Source organism: Arachis duranensis, chromosome 4, assembly GCF_000817695.3.
Source record: "Arachis duranensis cultivar V14167 chromosome 4, aradu.V14167.gnm2.J7QH, whole genome shotgun sequence".
In the NCBI taxonomy this organism is placed as follows: Eukaryota; Viridiplantae; Streptophyta; class Magnoliopsida; order Fabales; family Fabaceae; genus Arachis; species Arachis duranensis.
In genome coordinates this window covers 118,068,236-118,084,571 of record NC_029775.3, presented here as the reverse complement: position 1 = coordinate 118,084,571, position 16,336 = coordinate 118,068,236, and the positions used below count along the sequence as shown (strand labels likewise).

At 32.9% G+C, this 16,336-nt stretch overlaps 4 protein-coding genes across 6 annotated transcripts; 1 reads left to right on the top strand and 3 right to left on the bottom strand.

The window, feature by feature from the left end:
* Nucleotides 1-699: 699 nt before the first annotated feature.
* On the bottom strand, nt 700-3,465 carry LOC107486565 (putative pentatricopeptide repeat-containing protein At5g13230, mitochondrial). Of its 2 annotated transcripts, none has more exons than XM_016107116.3 (2): nt 2,997-3,465; nt 700-2,912 (listed from the first exon to the last, which is right to left on the bottom strand). In XM_016107116.3, exons 1-2 carry the CDS (start codon nt 3,380-3,382, stop codon nt 854-856), a joined length of 2,445 nt encoding a protein of 814 aa, XP_015962602.1. In that variant the 5' UTR covers nt 3,383-3,465; the 3' UTR covers nt 700-853. The 2 variants fall into 2 exon arrangements, with proteins under 2 accessions (XP_015962602.1, XP_020996855.1); XM_021141196.2 differs by having other exon boundaries at nt 700-2,917; nt 2,997-3,091.
* A 1,531-nt stretch (nt 3,466-4,996) lies between these two features.
* Nucleotides 4,997-8,206, bottom strand: LOC107486566 (pentatricopeptide repeat-containing protein At3g46790, chloroplastic). 2 transcript variants are annotated; one of them, XM_052260001.1, is made up of 2 exons: nt 7,652-7,803; nt 4,997-7,354 (listed from the first exon to the last, which is right to left on the bottom strand). In XM_052260001.1, the coding sequence occupies exon 2, from the start codon at nt 7,241-7,243 to the stop codon at nt 5,267-5,269; it is 1,977 nt and encodes a 658-aa protein (XP_052115961.1). In that variant the 5' UTR covers nt 7,244-7,354; nt 7,652-7,803; the 3' UTR covers nt 4,997-5,266. The 2 variants fall into 2 exon arrangements, with proteins under 2 accessions (XP_052115961.1, XP_015962603.1); XM_016107117.3 differs by lacking the exon at nt 7,652-7,803 and adding an exon at nt 8,047-8,206 and having other exon boundaries at nt 4,998-7,354.
* Nucleotides 8,207-10,402: 2,196 nt separating this feature from the next.
* On the top strand, nt 10,403-11,925 carry LOC107486364 (F-box/kelch-repeat protein At3g23880-like). The gene has a single exon (XM_016106899.3). The coding sequence runs from the start codon at nt 10,503-10,505 to the stop codon at nt 11,607-11,609; it is 1,107 nt and encodes a 368-aa protein (XP_015962385.3). The 5' UTR covers nt 10,403-10,502; the 3' UTR covers nt 11,610-11,925.
* Nucleotides 11,926-13,150: 1,225 nt separating this feature from the next.
* LOC107486567 (proline-rich receptor-like protein kinase PERK9) lies at nt 13,151-15,552 on the bottom strand. Its single transcript, XM_016107120.3, has 2 exons — nt 14,786-15,552; nt 13,151-14,141 (listed from the first exon to the last, which is right to left on the bottom strand). Exons 1-2 carry the CDS (start codon nt 14,946-14,948, stop codon nt 13,291-13,293), a joined length of 1,014 nt encoding a protein of 337 aa, XP_015962606.1. The 5' UTR covers nt 14,949-15,552; the 3' UTR covers nt 13,151-13,290.
* Between the last annotated feature and the right edge of the window lie 784 nt (nt 15,553-16,336).

Here is a 16,336-nt window from a genome sequence, read left to right as displayed (position 1 = left end):
ATTCGATCAATCTATTGATTCAGAAATTGGGTTTAGATAGGGTTTGGAGAGCAAGGACGGGAGGAGGAGGAAATTACAAATTAGGGTTGAAAGAATGGAGGAAAGAAAAGAATAATAAAATTGTGAATGAATAAAAAAGGAAAAGAAATTTAATTGATTGTTGATTGATTGAAATTGTGAACTGGTAAAATTAAATATATATAAGACATTGGTCTATGAAAAGATAAAGGTAAATAAAATATACTTGTTGAATCTTAAATTTTAAATATATTTTAAAAATAGATTATCTAAATATATTTTATTATTTTCAACATTTAGAAATAAGGTATTTTTTAAAAAAATTTAAATGTAAAAAATTGAAAATAAAAATTATTTTTAAAAAATAAAAATAAAAAACAAAATCTAAACCTATTCTTAACAATTTTTTTTTCTCTTTTTGTGAAACATCCAAGCTTATTATTGTTTAAGTAAAAAAATTCAATATGATCTGAAACTGATAAAAACTGTGCCAAATTAAAGGTGTAGGTTAAAAAAATGTTCAATGAGAGCAAAAAAGTATAAACTCAAATTTATTACTCTTTTGAAGAGCTAGTTATAGTCGTTAAATGTTACAAGACTATTATAACTTTTTGTTCCAAAGTCCAAATCTGTACTTATTAGTCTTGTTTTCTTCTACAACAATCATTATAAGAAATCATATTTGAAGAATTGAAGTGTATACTTTTCAAATCGAGATGAAAATAGGCAAATACATGTAAGAGAAAGTGTAATTACCTAACTATTCTGGGAGATGATTCACAATAATACAGTTACCAAAAGAAGCAATACCTAGTTACCTATGTTACTTCAACAATTACCAGTAATCACCACATGAGCAAATCCCATTCCGAAAATGATGAAACCGGTTTATATCTCTAACAACAATTTCTCTCTGCACAAATTTTGATATGACCTTTATGACAGTATGACAATCTGTGCATATCCGGAGATTCTTAATGATACGTACAGAACTCGCCGGTGGAATTCGAAGCAGACCATACGCCAGTGCTAGTCTTTCGCTATGCACCCACAATAGACGTTCCTTTTCGGCATCCTCCACATCAAGCAAAACAGCATTGCAATCAGGAATATATCCTGCTTCCCTGGTTTTCTTCTTTAACCATTCAAGCATTTCATATATTACTTTATTCTCTGGATGAGAAGTATCCCCCACAGTAAAATAATGTACCACACCTTGGTTCTCAACCCAGCTTAAGCCTGGTTCCTTCTTCACTCTTCTCTTTTGCATACATTTTCTAACCGAAGCAACTTTGTCCCATCTCTTTGCAGTGGCATACATGTTTGACAGCAGCACATGGGTGGCATCATCATCGGGCTCCATCTCAAGTACGCGCTGGGCACAGACACTTCCGAGATCAATATTCTTATGAATAACACATGCACCGAGCAGCGCACGCCACACCATAACACTAGGATCATACGGAATTTCTCCGATGAGCTTCGCTGCTTCATCAAATTGGCCTAATCTTCCAAGAAGCCAAACCATGCAAGTATAATGTTCTATACACGGCTCAATGCCGTAGTCCTTTAACATGGACTTAAAGAGAGCTTGGCCTCTTTCTAACAATCCTGCATTGCTACATGCAGAGAGAACACCAACAAAGGTTAATTTATTAGGTTTTGAATTGGACTGCTGCATCATGTCAAATAAATTTAGAGCCTCCACACCCAAGCCATGCGTGGAATATCCACAGATCATAGCATTCCATGACACTTCATCTTGTTTATTCATCTTATCAAATATCACTCGAGCATCAGTAATTCTTCCGCATTTTGCATACATATCTATCAAAGAATTTGCAACTACAGTATCCTTGTTATATGTGGTTTTGATAATTAAGGAGTGAACCTGTAGCCCTGGCTCTAGTGCTGCTAAACTAGCACAGGCACGGAGAACACTTGAGTATGTCACTTCAGTTGGCTGCACATCATATTCAAGCATGCGTATAAATATATTCATTGCTTTCTTTGCCTCCCCGGATTGAACATAACCAACAATTATGGTGTTCCATGTAACATCATTGTGCTCTGGCGATTCCACAAATAACTTTATCGAGTTCTCAATTTGACCACACTTGGCATAAACATCCATGAGGGAATTTGACACAAACACGTTCAAGAGAAGACCGACTTTCAGTACATGCGAATGGATTTGCTTTCCCATATTGAGCAGGACCAAAGAGGCACAAGCTTGGAGCACACTGGCGAATGTAAAATTGTTAGGGACAATAGATGCTTGCCTCATACGACGAAATAACTCCAAAGCTTCCCAACTTTTGTCGCTCTGAGCATACCGCGCTATCATCAGACTCCATGGAATAAGATCATTTTTTGGCATTTCTTCAAAAAATCGCTGTGCTTCAACAATCTCTCCTGACTTAGCATACAATTCAAGCAATGCAGTACCAACATAAATATCCCGATCATAGCAAGTTTTTAAAGCACTTCCATGAACACTTTTCCCCACATCATAAGCTTCCAGACCAAGACAGGACTTGAGAGCACCTGAAATGGTGAAATTGTTTGGGTTGTACCCCATACTCCTCATCTGACCAAAAAGCTGCAACGAATCCTCGTAGAAGTGATTCTCAGCATAGCAAGAGATCATCCCAGTCCACGATACCATGTCCTTACAACAAATGCCATCAAAAACTTGACGAGCAACCTCAACATTTCCACAAACAGAGTAGGCATCAATAAGGGCGGTCCCAACAAACGCATCAGTGTGATGTCCAAGCTTATAAACACACGCATGGACACTGCAGCACATAGGAGTCCAATCCATGCTCACAAGCAACTTAAGAATAGTAGTAAAAACAAACTGGTTTAGCTCATGTCCTTCTCTAAACAACCTGTGCTGGAACAAAAAAAAAAAGCATACAGATAAGAGAACAATCAAGAGAAGCAAAAGATCCCCTGAAAGATTCAAACTTTACCTGCGAATCAAGTGAAGAGCATGGTGGAACTGCTGGGAGCGGGAGAAGCCCTGTGCCAAGGTGATATAAGAGATGGTGTTTCTAAGCGGCATTTCATCGAACAGTTTCAAAGCATCGTCCAGTGAATCAGATTGCACATAAGCGTTTAGTAGAATGTTCTGAGCGAATAAGTCCAAACACGCGCCTCGCTTGAGAGCGTGGCAGTGGAGGCGCTTGCCGGCATCGGCGTCGCCGTCTTGGATGGTTCGTTGGAGGGTGCTGGCGAAGGAATGTGAATCGAAGGCGCCAAGGCATGGTTGTTGGGAGGAACAAACGGAGAAGTAGCAGCAGCATGATGCTGTTATGCGTGATAATCTTGTATAAAAGAATTGCGATTTGATGATCATGTGAAAAATCTATCACTTTCATATTTTCATAATTTCATTTACGCTTTGCTTTGCCTTCCAGAAAAAATTTGTTTCAATCTGTTTTTTCCCTCCACTTTCTGTTTGTTTTGTTTATAAGCTTATATATGGACTATGGGGTAAGGACTTTCTCTGTTTGGGGTTTGAGGACTTTTCGGTTTTAAAAAATGTACATCAAAATTAGTTACTGAAATCACTTATTAAGTTATTATGTATTTGTATATAAATATTTATATTGTTTAACCTATTTTTAATATATATTGTATATTTATTAATTTTAATGTACACTTAATATAATTATTTTTTTTTGTGTTAAAATATTTTAAAATAGTTGTCTACAACTTTTTGATACTAGAATGAGACTCGCGCGCGATGCGCGGAACGGTAAATTAATTATAATATATAATAAATATTAAAAATTGTTATGTTTTATAGAATTAAATTAAATATGTGTAAACTAAAGTTAAATTTAAAAGATATTTTATTTAATTAATTTAACACTAATATTTTTTTCATATAAAAAAAAATCAGCCCATTTATAATATGGCTGTTTATTATATTTAATGAGTTATTTATAGAAATTAATTATTGAGTTATAAATTTATTGTATTGTTTATAATGGTAAGATATAATAAATATAGGAATATGAACGGAATGTCTTTGTAGGTTATAAATTTTGTTAGACACTATTAATTTTTAATTATTAGTGCTTTTTTGTTTTTTTTTTGTATATTTTATTTTTTTTGCTGATTTAGAAATAATAATTTGATTTGGTAAAAATTAAATGATTAATTCTAAAATTTTGTCAAATAAGCAATATTATTAACGTAATATTAGTAGAAGGAGAAATATATCTTAAAAATAATGTGGATAAATTTATCCATCTATTTTTATATATTAAGAGGAGAAAGTAACGAGAAATAAACGAAAATTATAACCTGAATTGATAGTAAAGGATTAATGTTCAAGGCAAATATCAACTTCTTCTGGTGTGCAAATAATGTGGTTTTATTTTTGTTTTTTTTTTTTGGGAAAAGTCTAGAAGGCCAGCAGTTTTGTTGAATTTTGGCCAGCATATAACCAGCAGAGAAATGTGAGTCATTGGATGAAATCTCACACCAATCTCACACCATTAAATCATCATTGATGGCTATTTGCTGGCTACCAATTACAAAAGTTGCTGGCCCTAGCATTGTTTTTTTTTTTTTTCTAAAATAACATTGTTGTTTTGTTTTTAGCACGAAAGAAATTGCACGATTTTATGCTAAATTCATAGTTAAATTATTAATCTTATATTTATATTATTTGAGAATTATATCTTGTATTAAATAATTTAAACTTGGTGCTCTATGTCTCATTTTCTAAGCATGTTTTTTCTTTACAAAAGATTATACTACTAGGCACAGACTAATCACTAATTGTTAACCCATGTCTTCATTCTTGACAATGAAGGGCAAATGTCTATTTTTCAGCTCTCAACATCTATCCAATAAAAGTGGATATATTCTAGGAGGAAAAAAATATGAAGCACATGAAAACGTTTATATATGACGAGGCCATTAAAACACCAAAGCATCTCAATGGCGTAAATGAATCCATTAAAACACAATTCTATAACCTAAGGCAATAATGTACCTTTCTTCTTCTACAATCACAACTATGAAACTTGTAAGCTTTGTATGCAATTAGTAATTAGTAATTTGATATAAGATAAAAAGAAATCCGGTCACTATCTATAGAAGTGTTCAGTTTTGATTAGACAAACAGAAGAGTCATTTACTGTGTTTGAAACCATAGCATCATTTTAACCTCTCTTGCTATAGTTAACTTGAGCAATTTTAACATCAGTGTTCCTCAAATGAACTACTACCAATAGTCAGCACAGGAACAAACTCCATCTCTAAAATGGTGGAAGCGGTTCACATCTCTAACAAGAATCTCTCTATTAGCAAACTTGGAAATGAACTTTGTAACAGCATGACAGTCTTCACATAATCTCAGGTTTTTTGTGATCCTTATGGTTTCGCCTTTTGCAGTGTTAATGAGCCCAAAAGCCACAGCAAGCTTTTCACTGTGTCCCAATAGAATTCTTTCCTTCTCTTCTTCATCAAGGTCATAAAGAACTACATCTGTTTGTGGGACATAACCCCTCTCCTTCATCTCGGTTGACAACTTAATTAGAAAAGCTCGGAGCTCTTCTATTTGCGGATTACACTCGTCAACAGAGTTAAATGAATATATTTTTCTTTTGACTTCAGTCCAACTGCAACCAGGAATCTTTTGCAGGCTGCGAGTTTCCAATAGCTTCCTCACATTCTTTACTTCATTCCACATCTGAGCTCCTGCATAGACGTCTGCTAAAAGCACATAATTGCCAGCGTTAGTAGGCTCCAACTCAAAAAGCTTAGAGCTTGCTCTCTCTGCAAGTTCGACATTACAATGAATCCTACAAGCTCCAAGAAGCGACCCCCAGACCGTGGGTCCAGGCTCTAATCGCATATCTTCTATTACTTTAATGGCTTCATCTAACCTGTTAGCTCGACCAAGAAGATCCACCATACAAGCATAATGCTCCATGCCTGGATGTATCCTGTACTTTCTATGCATAGATTCAAACAACATCTTTCCTTCCTCAACAAGGCCAGCATGACTGCAAGCACCCAAAACAGTAATAAACGATATGTAACTTGGTGTAACTCCTTGGTGGATCATATTTTCAAAAATTTGGATTGCTTTCTTTCCAAAACCATGAATACCATAAATAGAAATCAAAGAGTTCCACGAAACAACATCACGCTTCTTCATATTATCAAACACTCGTTGTCCCAATGCAATCTCACCACATCTTCCATACATTGTTATAAGGGCACTAAGAACTGGGAGTATAGAATCAAGACCTCTTCTAAGTATATATGCATGAATCAACTTTCCTAATTGCAATGCAGAAACACCTGAACATGCTTGAAGCACACTAACCATTGTAACTGAATTGGGAACTGAATCGCTTGCCTCAAGCATCATTTGCTGAAACAGCTCCAACGCTTTCATGGGCATTTCATTCTTCGCATAACATGCAATCATTGCACTCCACGAGACGAAGTTCTTAACAGGCATTGCACCGAACACAAAACTCGCATATGATACACAGCCAAATTTAGCATATACATCCAACAGTGTTGTCATAACATGAATATTTGTGTCAAAACCATGTCGCAGGATATGAGCATGAATCTCTTTACCCTTTTGGAGAGGACATATTGTCAAATCCGAAACAACACAAGCCTTAAGGACATACGTATATGTGAACCTATCTGAGGCCATCCCCATCCAGTTCATTTGACCATATAAATCTAACAGCTCCTCGCCACAACCCACCATTGCAAGTGCCCGGAAGAGTGCATTCCAGACATATATGGTTTTTTCCTGGGTTTCATTGAATACCTTGCGAGCATGATCAACATACCCTAACTCATTGTACATATTGATAAGTTTAGTGGCTAAAAATGGGTCTTGGCTGAAAACACTATTAGCAAGATGGCGATGAACCTCAAGACCATTGGAGAGTGAGCTCTGCTGTGCACAAGAATAGATTAAGAGCTCATATGTCTGCTGAGTTGGATTGAGCTCACTAGACAGTACCTGAATAGCTTGCTTAAGGTTTCCCCCTCTGCATAAAGATTGTATCAACTGGTTGTTGCTGCTCTTGATGTCTTTTTCAGGGTTGGCCGAATGGTTCAGTGCAACAAAAGACACTGGCAGCCTTGAAGAGGCAAGGGCAGGGTAGCAGAGGTGACTTTGAAATGTAGTTTGCCTACCAATTTGGGAACTCTGAAGAACCCACATCAGACAATATTTTGAGAGAACAGGTTCTTCAATGCTTCTGCAATCTTGCTGGAGAAGTAGATGAAGTCCTGTGGTTGTATAGTTATGCAAGCATCCAATGCTATAGGATATCTGCTAGTCAAATTAACAAGAAAAACAAAAAACAACTCAAATGTTAAACGATTAACTTTTACATCAACTAGAAATCCAACAAGGAAAATCACAAATTTTAAAAACACCTAGTAAGCTCTACCAAAACTTTTAACCGAGGAAATGAAAAGGGTTTACTGCATCATCCATTTTCATTTCCATAACCACTCATCCCATACTTTTACTCAACAAATGTTAATACTAAAATTGATAAATTTTCCCTAAGATAGGTATTAAAATTAAAGAGCAAGGACACAAGAAACTACAAACTACGGTTACATGAGCTGAGGCTACTGAGTTTCATCACTTGCATGCTTCTCGTTGCAGATTTCAGATTCCAACGATTAATAGCTTCAAGCTTTGGTTACTGCCTTATGAGTGGGTTCTAATCTCTCAGCTTCATAGTTCATACTACCAAATCCAACTCAAAATTAAGTGCTGAATTAACAAATTTCATAACAAACTGAGAAGTAATACTAGTAATTACTAAACACTAAACGATAAATCATAATCCAAAACACAAAGTGTTCATTAGCCATAACTCAAATTACACAGAACAATAGAGTAAAACAAACAACTCTAAAAAAGAAGATTATATAGTGAAGCAGAAGCTCCAAAACTGGAAAATGAAATCACATAGTGAAACTGAAGATGCCAAAAAAAAAAATCGTTACCAAACAAGTGAAAGTGTGTAGTTTGAGGAAGCAATGAAAGAAAGGTGAGGGTCACAAGCGAGACGCTAGAGGCTACCAACGGCGGCGGCGACCGGAGCACGGCGAAGGCGGTAGATGGAGGGAAAGCAGCTGCGGTTTGTGAGTGAAACTGAAACTGAGAAAGAGTTTAGATATTTTTTGAAATATCGATAAATTTTATATATAACTCTTGGTTTATATTAATTAGAAATTAGAAATAAAAAAATGTCCAAACAACATTCTTACCTTGACTAAAGCACTGTTTTAGTCGTAAATTTTTTAAAAAATTAAGTTTTAATTTTGCTCTTAATATTTAAAATATTTTATTACATTTAAATAGTTTAAGATTTGTTTAGAGAATTTTTACGGAATTTTTGTTAAGTGGTTTTTTTAAAGAATTTTTTAGAAAATAAAATAATTTTATAATTAATTGTTTTATATAAAAATGTTTATCTAAAAATTATATTTAATACAATAACATAGAAGTATTTTTTATTTATTTATTATATTAAAAAATCTTGTTTTAAAGTAAAAAATCTTCTAAGTAAATCGAAATTTTAGCTTCTAAAAAAATAATTTTTTATTTTTTTAATATTTTATTTTTATTATTAAAATTTTGTTAACCACATTAAAAAAAATTCTAACAACTTAATAACATCCAAAAAAATTCTTAATCTTCTAATCAAAATTTTATTTCTTTTTAAAAAAATACTTTTTCTCTTTATTATTATTTTTCTCTTTTCCTCTTATTATTTTATTAGTTAACTCTTAAATCATTATAATCATTTTCATGACCATTATAATTACGATTTTTTTTATTATCTAAAAAGAATTATGATAAATAAAAAGTATTTTTTAAAAAAATAATTTTAACTAGAAGACTAAAATAGGAATGAAATAAAATACAACAATCGAAAAAATAAAATATTTAAAACCTTAAAAACAAAATAAAATTTAATCAAAATATTAAAAATTAAAATAATACTTTAAAAGAATAGACAAATATACACATAAAATATCACAGGATGGACAAAATTAAACTAAAATCAAATGTACACATAAATTCTACGCTCCGTTGGTTACATTGACTTCGTCAATAAAAATGTGTTGCCTCATTAGTAAAATTGCATGTGTGTTACTTTTTCTTCCACCCTATCACTATATGATGAGTCGCATGACTATTTGGTAATTAGGTGATGTTTAATTAATATATTTAAATTAAAAATTAAGATTAAAGAGTTAAATATCAAAGTTAATATAATTTATGATGTTAATATAATTTATTAAGTTAAAATATTAAAGTTATTTTTATTATTAAAAGAAATCATCATATAAAAAACAAGTTTAATTTCTATATATTAAAAATCTAAAACTTAGTTGTTGAACGATCAGTTCATTTCCATGGCAAAAGTATTGGTTTTAGACATGTAGCTCCTGTTTTGCCGTTTTGGTGCAAGATTCCAATTTAGTCCAACTTTATTCAATTTATTTTAGTGTTTTAGATTAGATTAATAATTAATTTAATTTTTTAGATAAAAAAATTTAAATTTACGTTATTACGAAATAAACCATGAAGTTAATAGAACAGAAAAAATAACATATTTAATATTTATAAAATGTTGTTAAAAATAACATATAAACTAATAAAAAAAGAAAATTAATGTTGTTACCAATTCCATAAAATACAATTTTTGTTGTTAAACCTTTTCACAACCATCCAAATTGGATTTTCTATTTGTATACAAAATCATTTAAATGGTTGTAATTTGAATTATGACCTATTATCTATATCTATAGAAATAGATGATAATTAATAGATAACAAATATCCATTGTCACAAAAAAAAAATAACCTATATCCATGATAAAATTATATCAATTTTTAAAAGAGTTTAATTTTAATACATATTGGATCTCGTTAGAGAGACAATAAGCTATTTGTACAATGTGTATAATGGGCTATTGAGTTACAAAATGAACATTTCTCATACTATATAGAATAACATCTTCCCAAAAAATTAAACTAATTTTAGAGTTCACGAATGATCGAACTCTTGACCTTTCGAATTTAGCGCTCTAATACCATGTCATACCACTCATCCCAAAAACTTCAGATAAAAAAAAGTAACAATAATGATTATATCTCTAATACTTCATAAACTTCCATTATATACATTGTACAAGTATTTTATTGACTCCTCGTACTTTTTCTTAGAGAAATGCGCGGTAAAATTGTAAAACTATTTATAAGCATCAAAATTAATTTTTTTAAAATAAAAAAATGGTAATTTGAATTGTCTAAAACAAAATCTAATTAAACTTCAGCTCCTTGTTGATTTAATCCACAACAGATTTGATGTCTATTTAAGGGCTCATTGGTCTTCTTTATCTATATGTATGACTGTATATATTCATTTGCATTTCAGAAACAAACCATAAATGGACACTAAAAAGAAGCAGCAGCTTTCTCCTATGGATCTCCCAACGGAATTGTTAAGAGGAATTTTGTTAAGGTTACCAGTGAAGTCCCTTTTTCGATTCAAATGCGTCTCTAAGCAATGGCTCTCTCTGTTATCTGATTCCCACTTTGCAAAATCGCATTTCGATCTTACCAACAATATTAACAATAAGCTCTTATATTTGTCCCGTGATTTATCCGGTGATTATTCTAACGCTTATCGTGTAAAAATAGCAGGAACGTCAATTCATCATGATTATAGGGTTCATCTTCATGCAATTTGTAAGCATGAAAGCACTAGGATTATCGGTTCATGCAGAGGCTTCATTCTGTTGAAGAATGACACAATGCTGATTCTTTGGAACCCGGTAACTGATTTTTATACAGCAGTGGCATATCCAGATCTCGATTTCTGGAATTTGGATTTTCCATGTTCGTCTTTCTTTTGTGGTGGTGTTGGATATGAAAAATCCACTGATGACTATTTAATAGTCATTGGATCCATTAAGGCTATGCTGAAACCCTGGTGGAAGTTTTTCTCTCTTAGAACCAATTCATGGAAAGAAATTGAGGGTGGTGATCGCTTTTTCCCTTGTTTTCCTCTTCATCGTCAATTAGGATTGGTATACAATGAAGCTATTCATTGGTTGGCGATTCACACTGGCAGTGATGATGAGCATAGTTTTGTAATTGTTGCCTTTGATATCGCGACGAAAACTCTATCAATGATTCCCTTACCTTACCCACAAGATACTAGGAATTGTGAGTTAAGCCTCATGGGAGGTGGAGGATGCTTTGGAATGTGGATAATGAATAACACAGCGCCAGAGATATGGGTGATGAAAGAATATAAAGTGGAATCATCATGGACTAAACTTAATATTGTTCTTCCTCTTTATAGAGGTGTGATTCCTTTGTGTTTTGCTGACAGTGGTGATGAAGTTGTATGCAGAAGAGGCAATAACAGAGAGCTAATGAAACTCAGCAACAACCAAGCCTGGGGAAGGTGTGTATTAAATCCTTGTGATAATGATCCAATTCTAGTTATGTTTACTGAGTCCTTATTGTCACTTCCAAGTTCCAAGTAGTTCTGTTTTATACTTTTTTATTATAATATATTTTCTTTTATTGAAGGAAAAAAAAAAGTTTAAGTTGTATGCGGTGCTATTTCCTTGAATAAGCTAATCTGGTGTGGTAAATAGGTTAATACTTGATATCCTAGTGATAAATTTTATTTCAGATTTCTCATAAGCTTGTGATGAATTGTTGGCATAAATAAATTGTTGTTTTGGTCATAGTTTATTTTCCTTTATATATCAACTAGTACAGCACCAGACTGATACATATCTATTCTCTCTCTATAATGTATCAGAATTCAAAAAGGAGAAACATTGATAACATTTTTATTTTTAAATATGACACTCAAAATTTTAAATAGTTCAATCAAAATTATAATGAGATTGAATTTGATTCAAAATTTAAATAGACCGATAGTGATACAACATATACCACAACAAAATTTAATAATTTGAATCCAAATAGTTCTTTTTTTTTCATTTTTTTTTAAATCAATTTTAATTGAACTAGGAAGACCCTTTAGAACCTCAAAGGCTATGAACATTGAAAACTAAGAACAAACGGAAGATACCAAAGAAGATGCCTCCTTTTACGGAGTTGTTAAGAAGAAATTATGCTAAGATTACCATTTGCTACTGAAGTACATTATTGATTCATGAAAGGAAATTGAGCGTTTTGTAACTAGGGAGTTCTGCTTAGTGTGGATCCTGTGAATTTGCTGTAATAGAAGAATTTAAATTCTTGGTAAAATAGGATGACAAAAGAATATTGAGAGGGTTGTCAAAGAAAAAAATGTAATTTGTTTTTCTGTCATATTTATCTTAATAAAATGCATGCAACAAGTTCACATTTATTTTAATAACAAGTGTAATATTTATTTTTTATTTATTTAGATGCTTTTTGGCAATAGATTCTCAAATTTTTGGCAGAAAATTCAGTTGTATATGTCTCTCTGCTTTCCTAGTGCTCTCTACCGTTTCTTTTTAGGAAACAACCGTGTTGCTGATTCTAATTTGATTATATGAATCGGTTTAATCTAAATTATTTTTTCACAGGTTGGAAATTTTTTGTATGAATAAAGTGAGGCAAGAATGAATTTAGATACAAGTACAAAATACTTGTTACATGTTACTTGTTTGCAAGACTTTAGATTGGAGCATGGTTAACTTGCTTTATTAGGAACAATTTAAGGATAGTGTTTTGGGGTAGGAAAAGAACGGGAGTGGAGTTGTGTTTGTTTTGATTTTGACACAAGTTGGTTCAATTTTTCTGTGAAGATATCACAAAATTTTATGTTGAAAACCATATCTGTTTGAGACTTTGAGCTTCTAAACTGGAATAGAACTTAATTTGTCTCATACTTCAGAGATTTCTTCTTATTAACATTGCTTCAAATAAGACACTCAGTCCAAAGAAGCAGCTCAAACACTCCAACGTGCATATCTGTTAATGTGCAATATTGTACACATCATAATAATTTACAATATTATACCTCTGACATTACCATATTCATAAATTTATTGATCTATCCATTAATCTTTTCCAATAATACTTGTCAATATATATATATATTATTCATATAACCATTGTCCATATAGAAATTAAAATGAGGAGAGATCATGTGGAAGGAGTTATTTATAAAGAAATTTTGCATGATTGCATGAGTAGCTGAGCTGCTATATATATGTCCAATTAAGGAGATGCATCCTTTGTAGATGAAGCAGGTGGTGCGCCAGGGATGCTAGGTGAAGGGGGCAATGGAAAGAAAGGAAAGGGTGATGGAGTAGTAAAACCTGGCACTGGTGGCGGTGAAAAGAATGGTGATTGTGGAGGTTGAAATGGGTTGGGGAAACGTGGGGAAGCCGGTGGCTGCAACGGGTTAGGAAATGGGTTGGGGATCAATGGTGGTGATTGAAATGGGTTGGAATCAGTAGGAGGTGGTAGAAGTGGGTTAGGAGGTAAAATAAAGTCTTCTGGTGCAGCCAATTTCTGATATAAAGACTCGACGTTTCTAGAAGTTTTAGTCTTATCTGGCCTTGGTGTTGATATTCCCGGAAGAGGCGGCAAGGGTGGCAATGATGGAAGCTTAGGTAGTGTAGGGAGGGGAGGAAGAATAGGAAGAAAAGAACCAGGTGTGCTTGGATCTTGAGATGGAGATGGAAATGAAGGGTCAATATTTGGAGGAAGAAAGAATTCTTTGACAGAACCAAGAACGTTTTTGTTTGTGTTTTGAAGACTTGGTTTTTGGTTGCATAGGTTTGGTAGTTTAAGAGGCTTGAATGAGAAGAAACCAGCAGAGAATATGTGTAATCCTTGCTTCCTTGATTTGAGGCGTATCGAAGATGAAGTTGCTGCTGAGGCCACAGCACAATAAGGCTCACTGCTACTTACAAGTTTCACACTGCACCCTTTGATCCTTCTCACATGTTTGCTCACTGAGAAAGGTAGTTCAACTCTGAATTCTCCGGCATCATTTGTCTTCACTTCTTTCCTGAATTTTGGTTCTGTGATCCCATCTTTGCATTCTACAGCAACTGATGCACCTGCACACAAGAAGATAAGACATCATATATTATATAACATTAGCTTTATAATAGAGAAGATTTGAACAGCAAATATAACTTCATTTTTTGTGGAAGATGAAAACAACACAACCTTTTGTTAGAACTGGTTTTGGTGTATAATGATTTAAATTTTGCTTTTCCCAAAATTCTAATGTCTAAAGGCAAGAATTACCTCTAGTAAGTAAAAACCAAGAGTAAATATCATAATTAGTCTCCAAGAAATTTCAGATCGGACATTTTGGTCTCCAACAAATTTTTATTCTCTAAAAATTCTCGAATTACTCTTGTCGGACAAATTAGTTCCGTTGTCGCTTTCAATCAAATTTTTAATATGCGTGTCGGACAAAAAATCCTTGGCAATTTTTAAGCCAATCAGGTTACAAAAAATATCACTTTAAGACAAATTACTCCACTTTAAAATGATGAAGGGACCAATCTATCCGACTCGAGGACTTCTACAGAAAACTTTGTTACAAACCAAAGTGTCCAATCTGAAATTCCAGCCAATTTGGGTGTTTATTGAAAAACAAATCATAATTAAAATCAATTATCAATTTTGAAGTCCTCCACCCCTAACCTAAATAATAATACACAAAATTAAAGTAAAGAAGTTGGAGATGGACCTGAAATGAAATGGCTACCCATGGAGAAATCCTGTTGAAAACATGTGTCACAATAAACAGTGCCAACCACAACAGCTGAGGAAGGTTTCTTGTCATGGCCAGCCTCAGAAAGACAACAACCACATATTTGACTAAGTAACAATATCACAAGAAACCAAGACATAATTCTAATGTTTGTTCTCTCAAGAAAAGGACTCTTATCTATGAGTATAGTCTAACTGGTGAATATTGTGATGCCTTCCAAATTATAAGTAGTTAGAGTCTATATATAAACAACTAAAGTATGCTCTTATCTATCTCTTTCTTTTGTTACTTTATCTCTATTCTTTGTTCATTCTTTGCTGTCTACAATAAAGGCAATTATGATGACTATGACATTATTTATGCCTATCATGCAAAAACAAGTCAACTGCAAACTAAAATGCAGTAAATGTAGTTTGTTTTTCCCACCAAAATACAGCTTGGAAAGAAGGTAGTAATTTGGAAAGGGTGGATAAAAGGTTAGATACAGAGGAAGCTGCTAGTTTGTGTATGATTTATTTGGAAATTTGTTCCTTTGTTGTTGGTATGGACAAAATGAACATCAAAAAGGGTATGGTTGGGACCCTGTTGGTTCACGAGACTAAGGTCTAAGGGTAGTAAGCCCCATAAAATGTGAGCATGCAAGTCATGACATTGATGAAAAAAGAACACAAAGAAAGCATGTCCTTGCTGGATTCACATTTGGAGCTAAGCTAGTTTTGAATTTCAGAAATACTGACAATGTAAGCACCCCCATGATGCTGATTTTCATGTATTGTATATATCATTGTTTTATTATATATAAAAAAATTTCTTTTATTCATTTTTTTTCCAACAATAACTAAAGTTTAATTTTGATGTACTTTTAATCATATCTGTTTTTTTAGATGATTATTTATTCAAGATAAATGTAAAAAAATAATTATTGTTACTGACGTGACATTACGTAATTAAAAGCATGCATAAAAATACTTTAGAGTACATCAAAATTAAATTCCAATAAACTAACTTATTGTTAGTGTTGCAAGTGTGAGGAGTATTGAAGTTAGTCCCACATCAAAGAAAGTAAGGAAGAGTGAGGAGTTTATAAGATGAGAGACCCATTAACTTAATACCTTAAGGTTTTGAGTTAAATGTGATGTCTCACTTGATTTTTCTCCAAAATCTCCCCGATAGTCGAGAGTTTGTCTAGCAATCGAACAACATATTTTTAATTAGTCCACCCTTTTAAATATTGTTGACTAACTACTGACTAAAAATAATAAATTCTCCTAACCCTCTATCATTCCTCTTATATTAAATGTTATGGACTTCTATTTACCTCACACTACAATACACTTAAACCTATCGTGTTTAGTTAGGTATCTTTTAGAATAAATGAAATTTAAGCCATCTATAAGAATGATTTCAACTCAGCCTGAGTAGTTTTGTTAAGATTTTCTTAAGCACTGATTATTAAGAAATATTTTGGAGATATTTGTATCACTATTATGAATTCTTGAATAACATGATTTCTCCATAAAGTAAGAC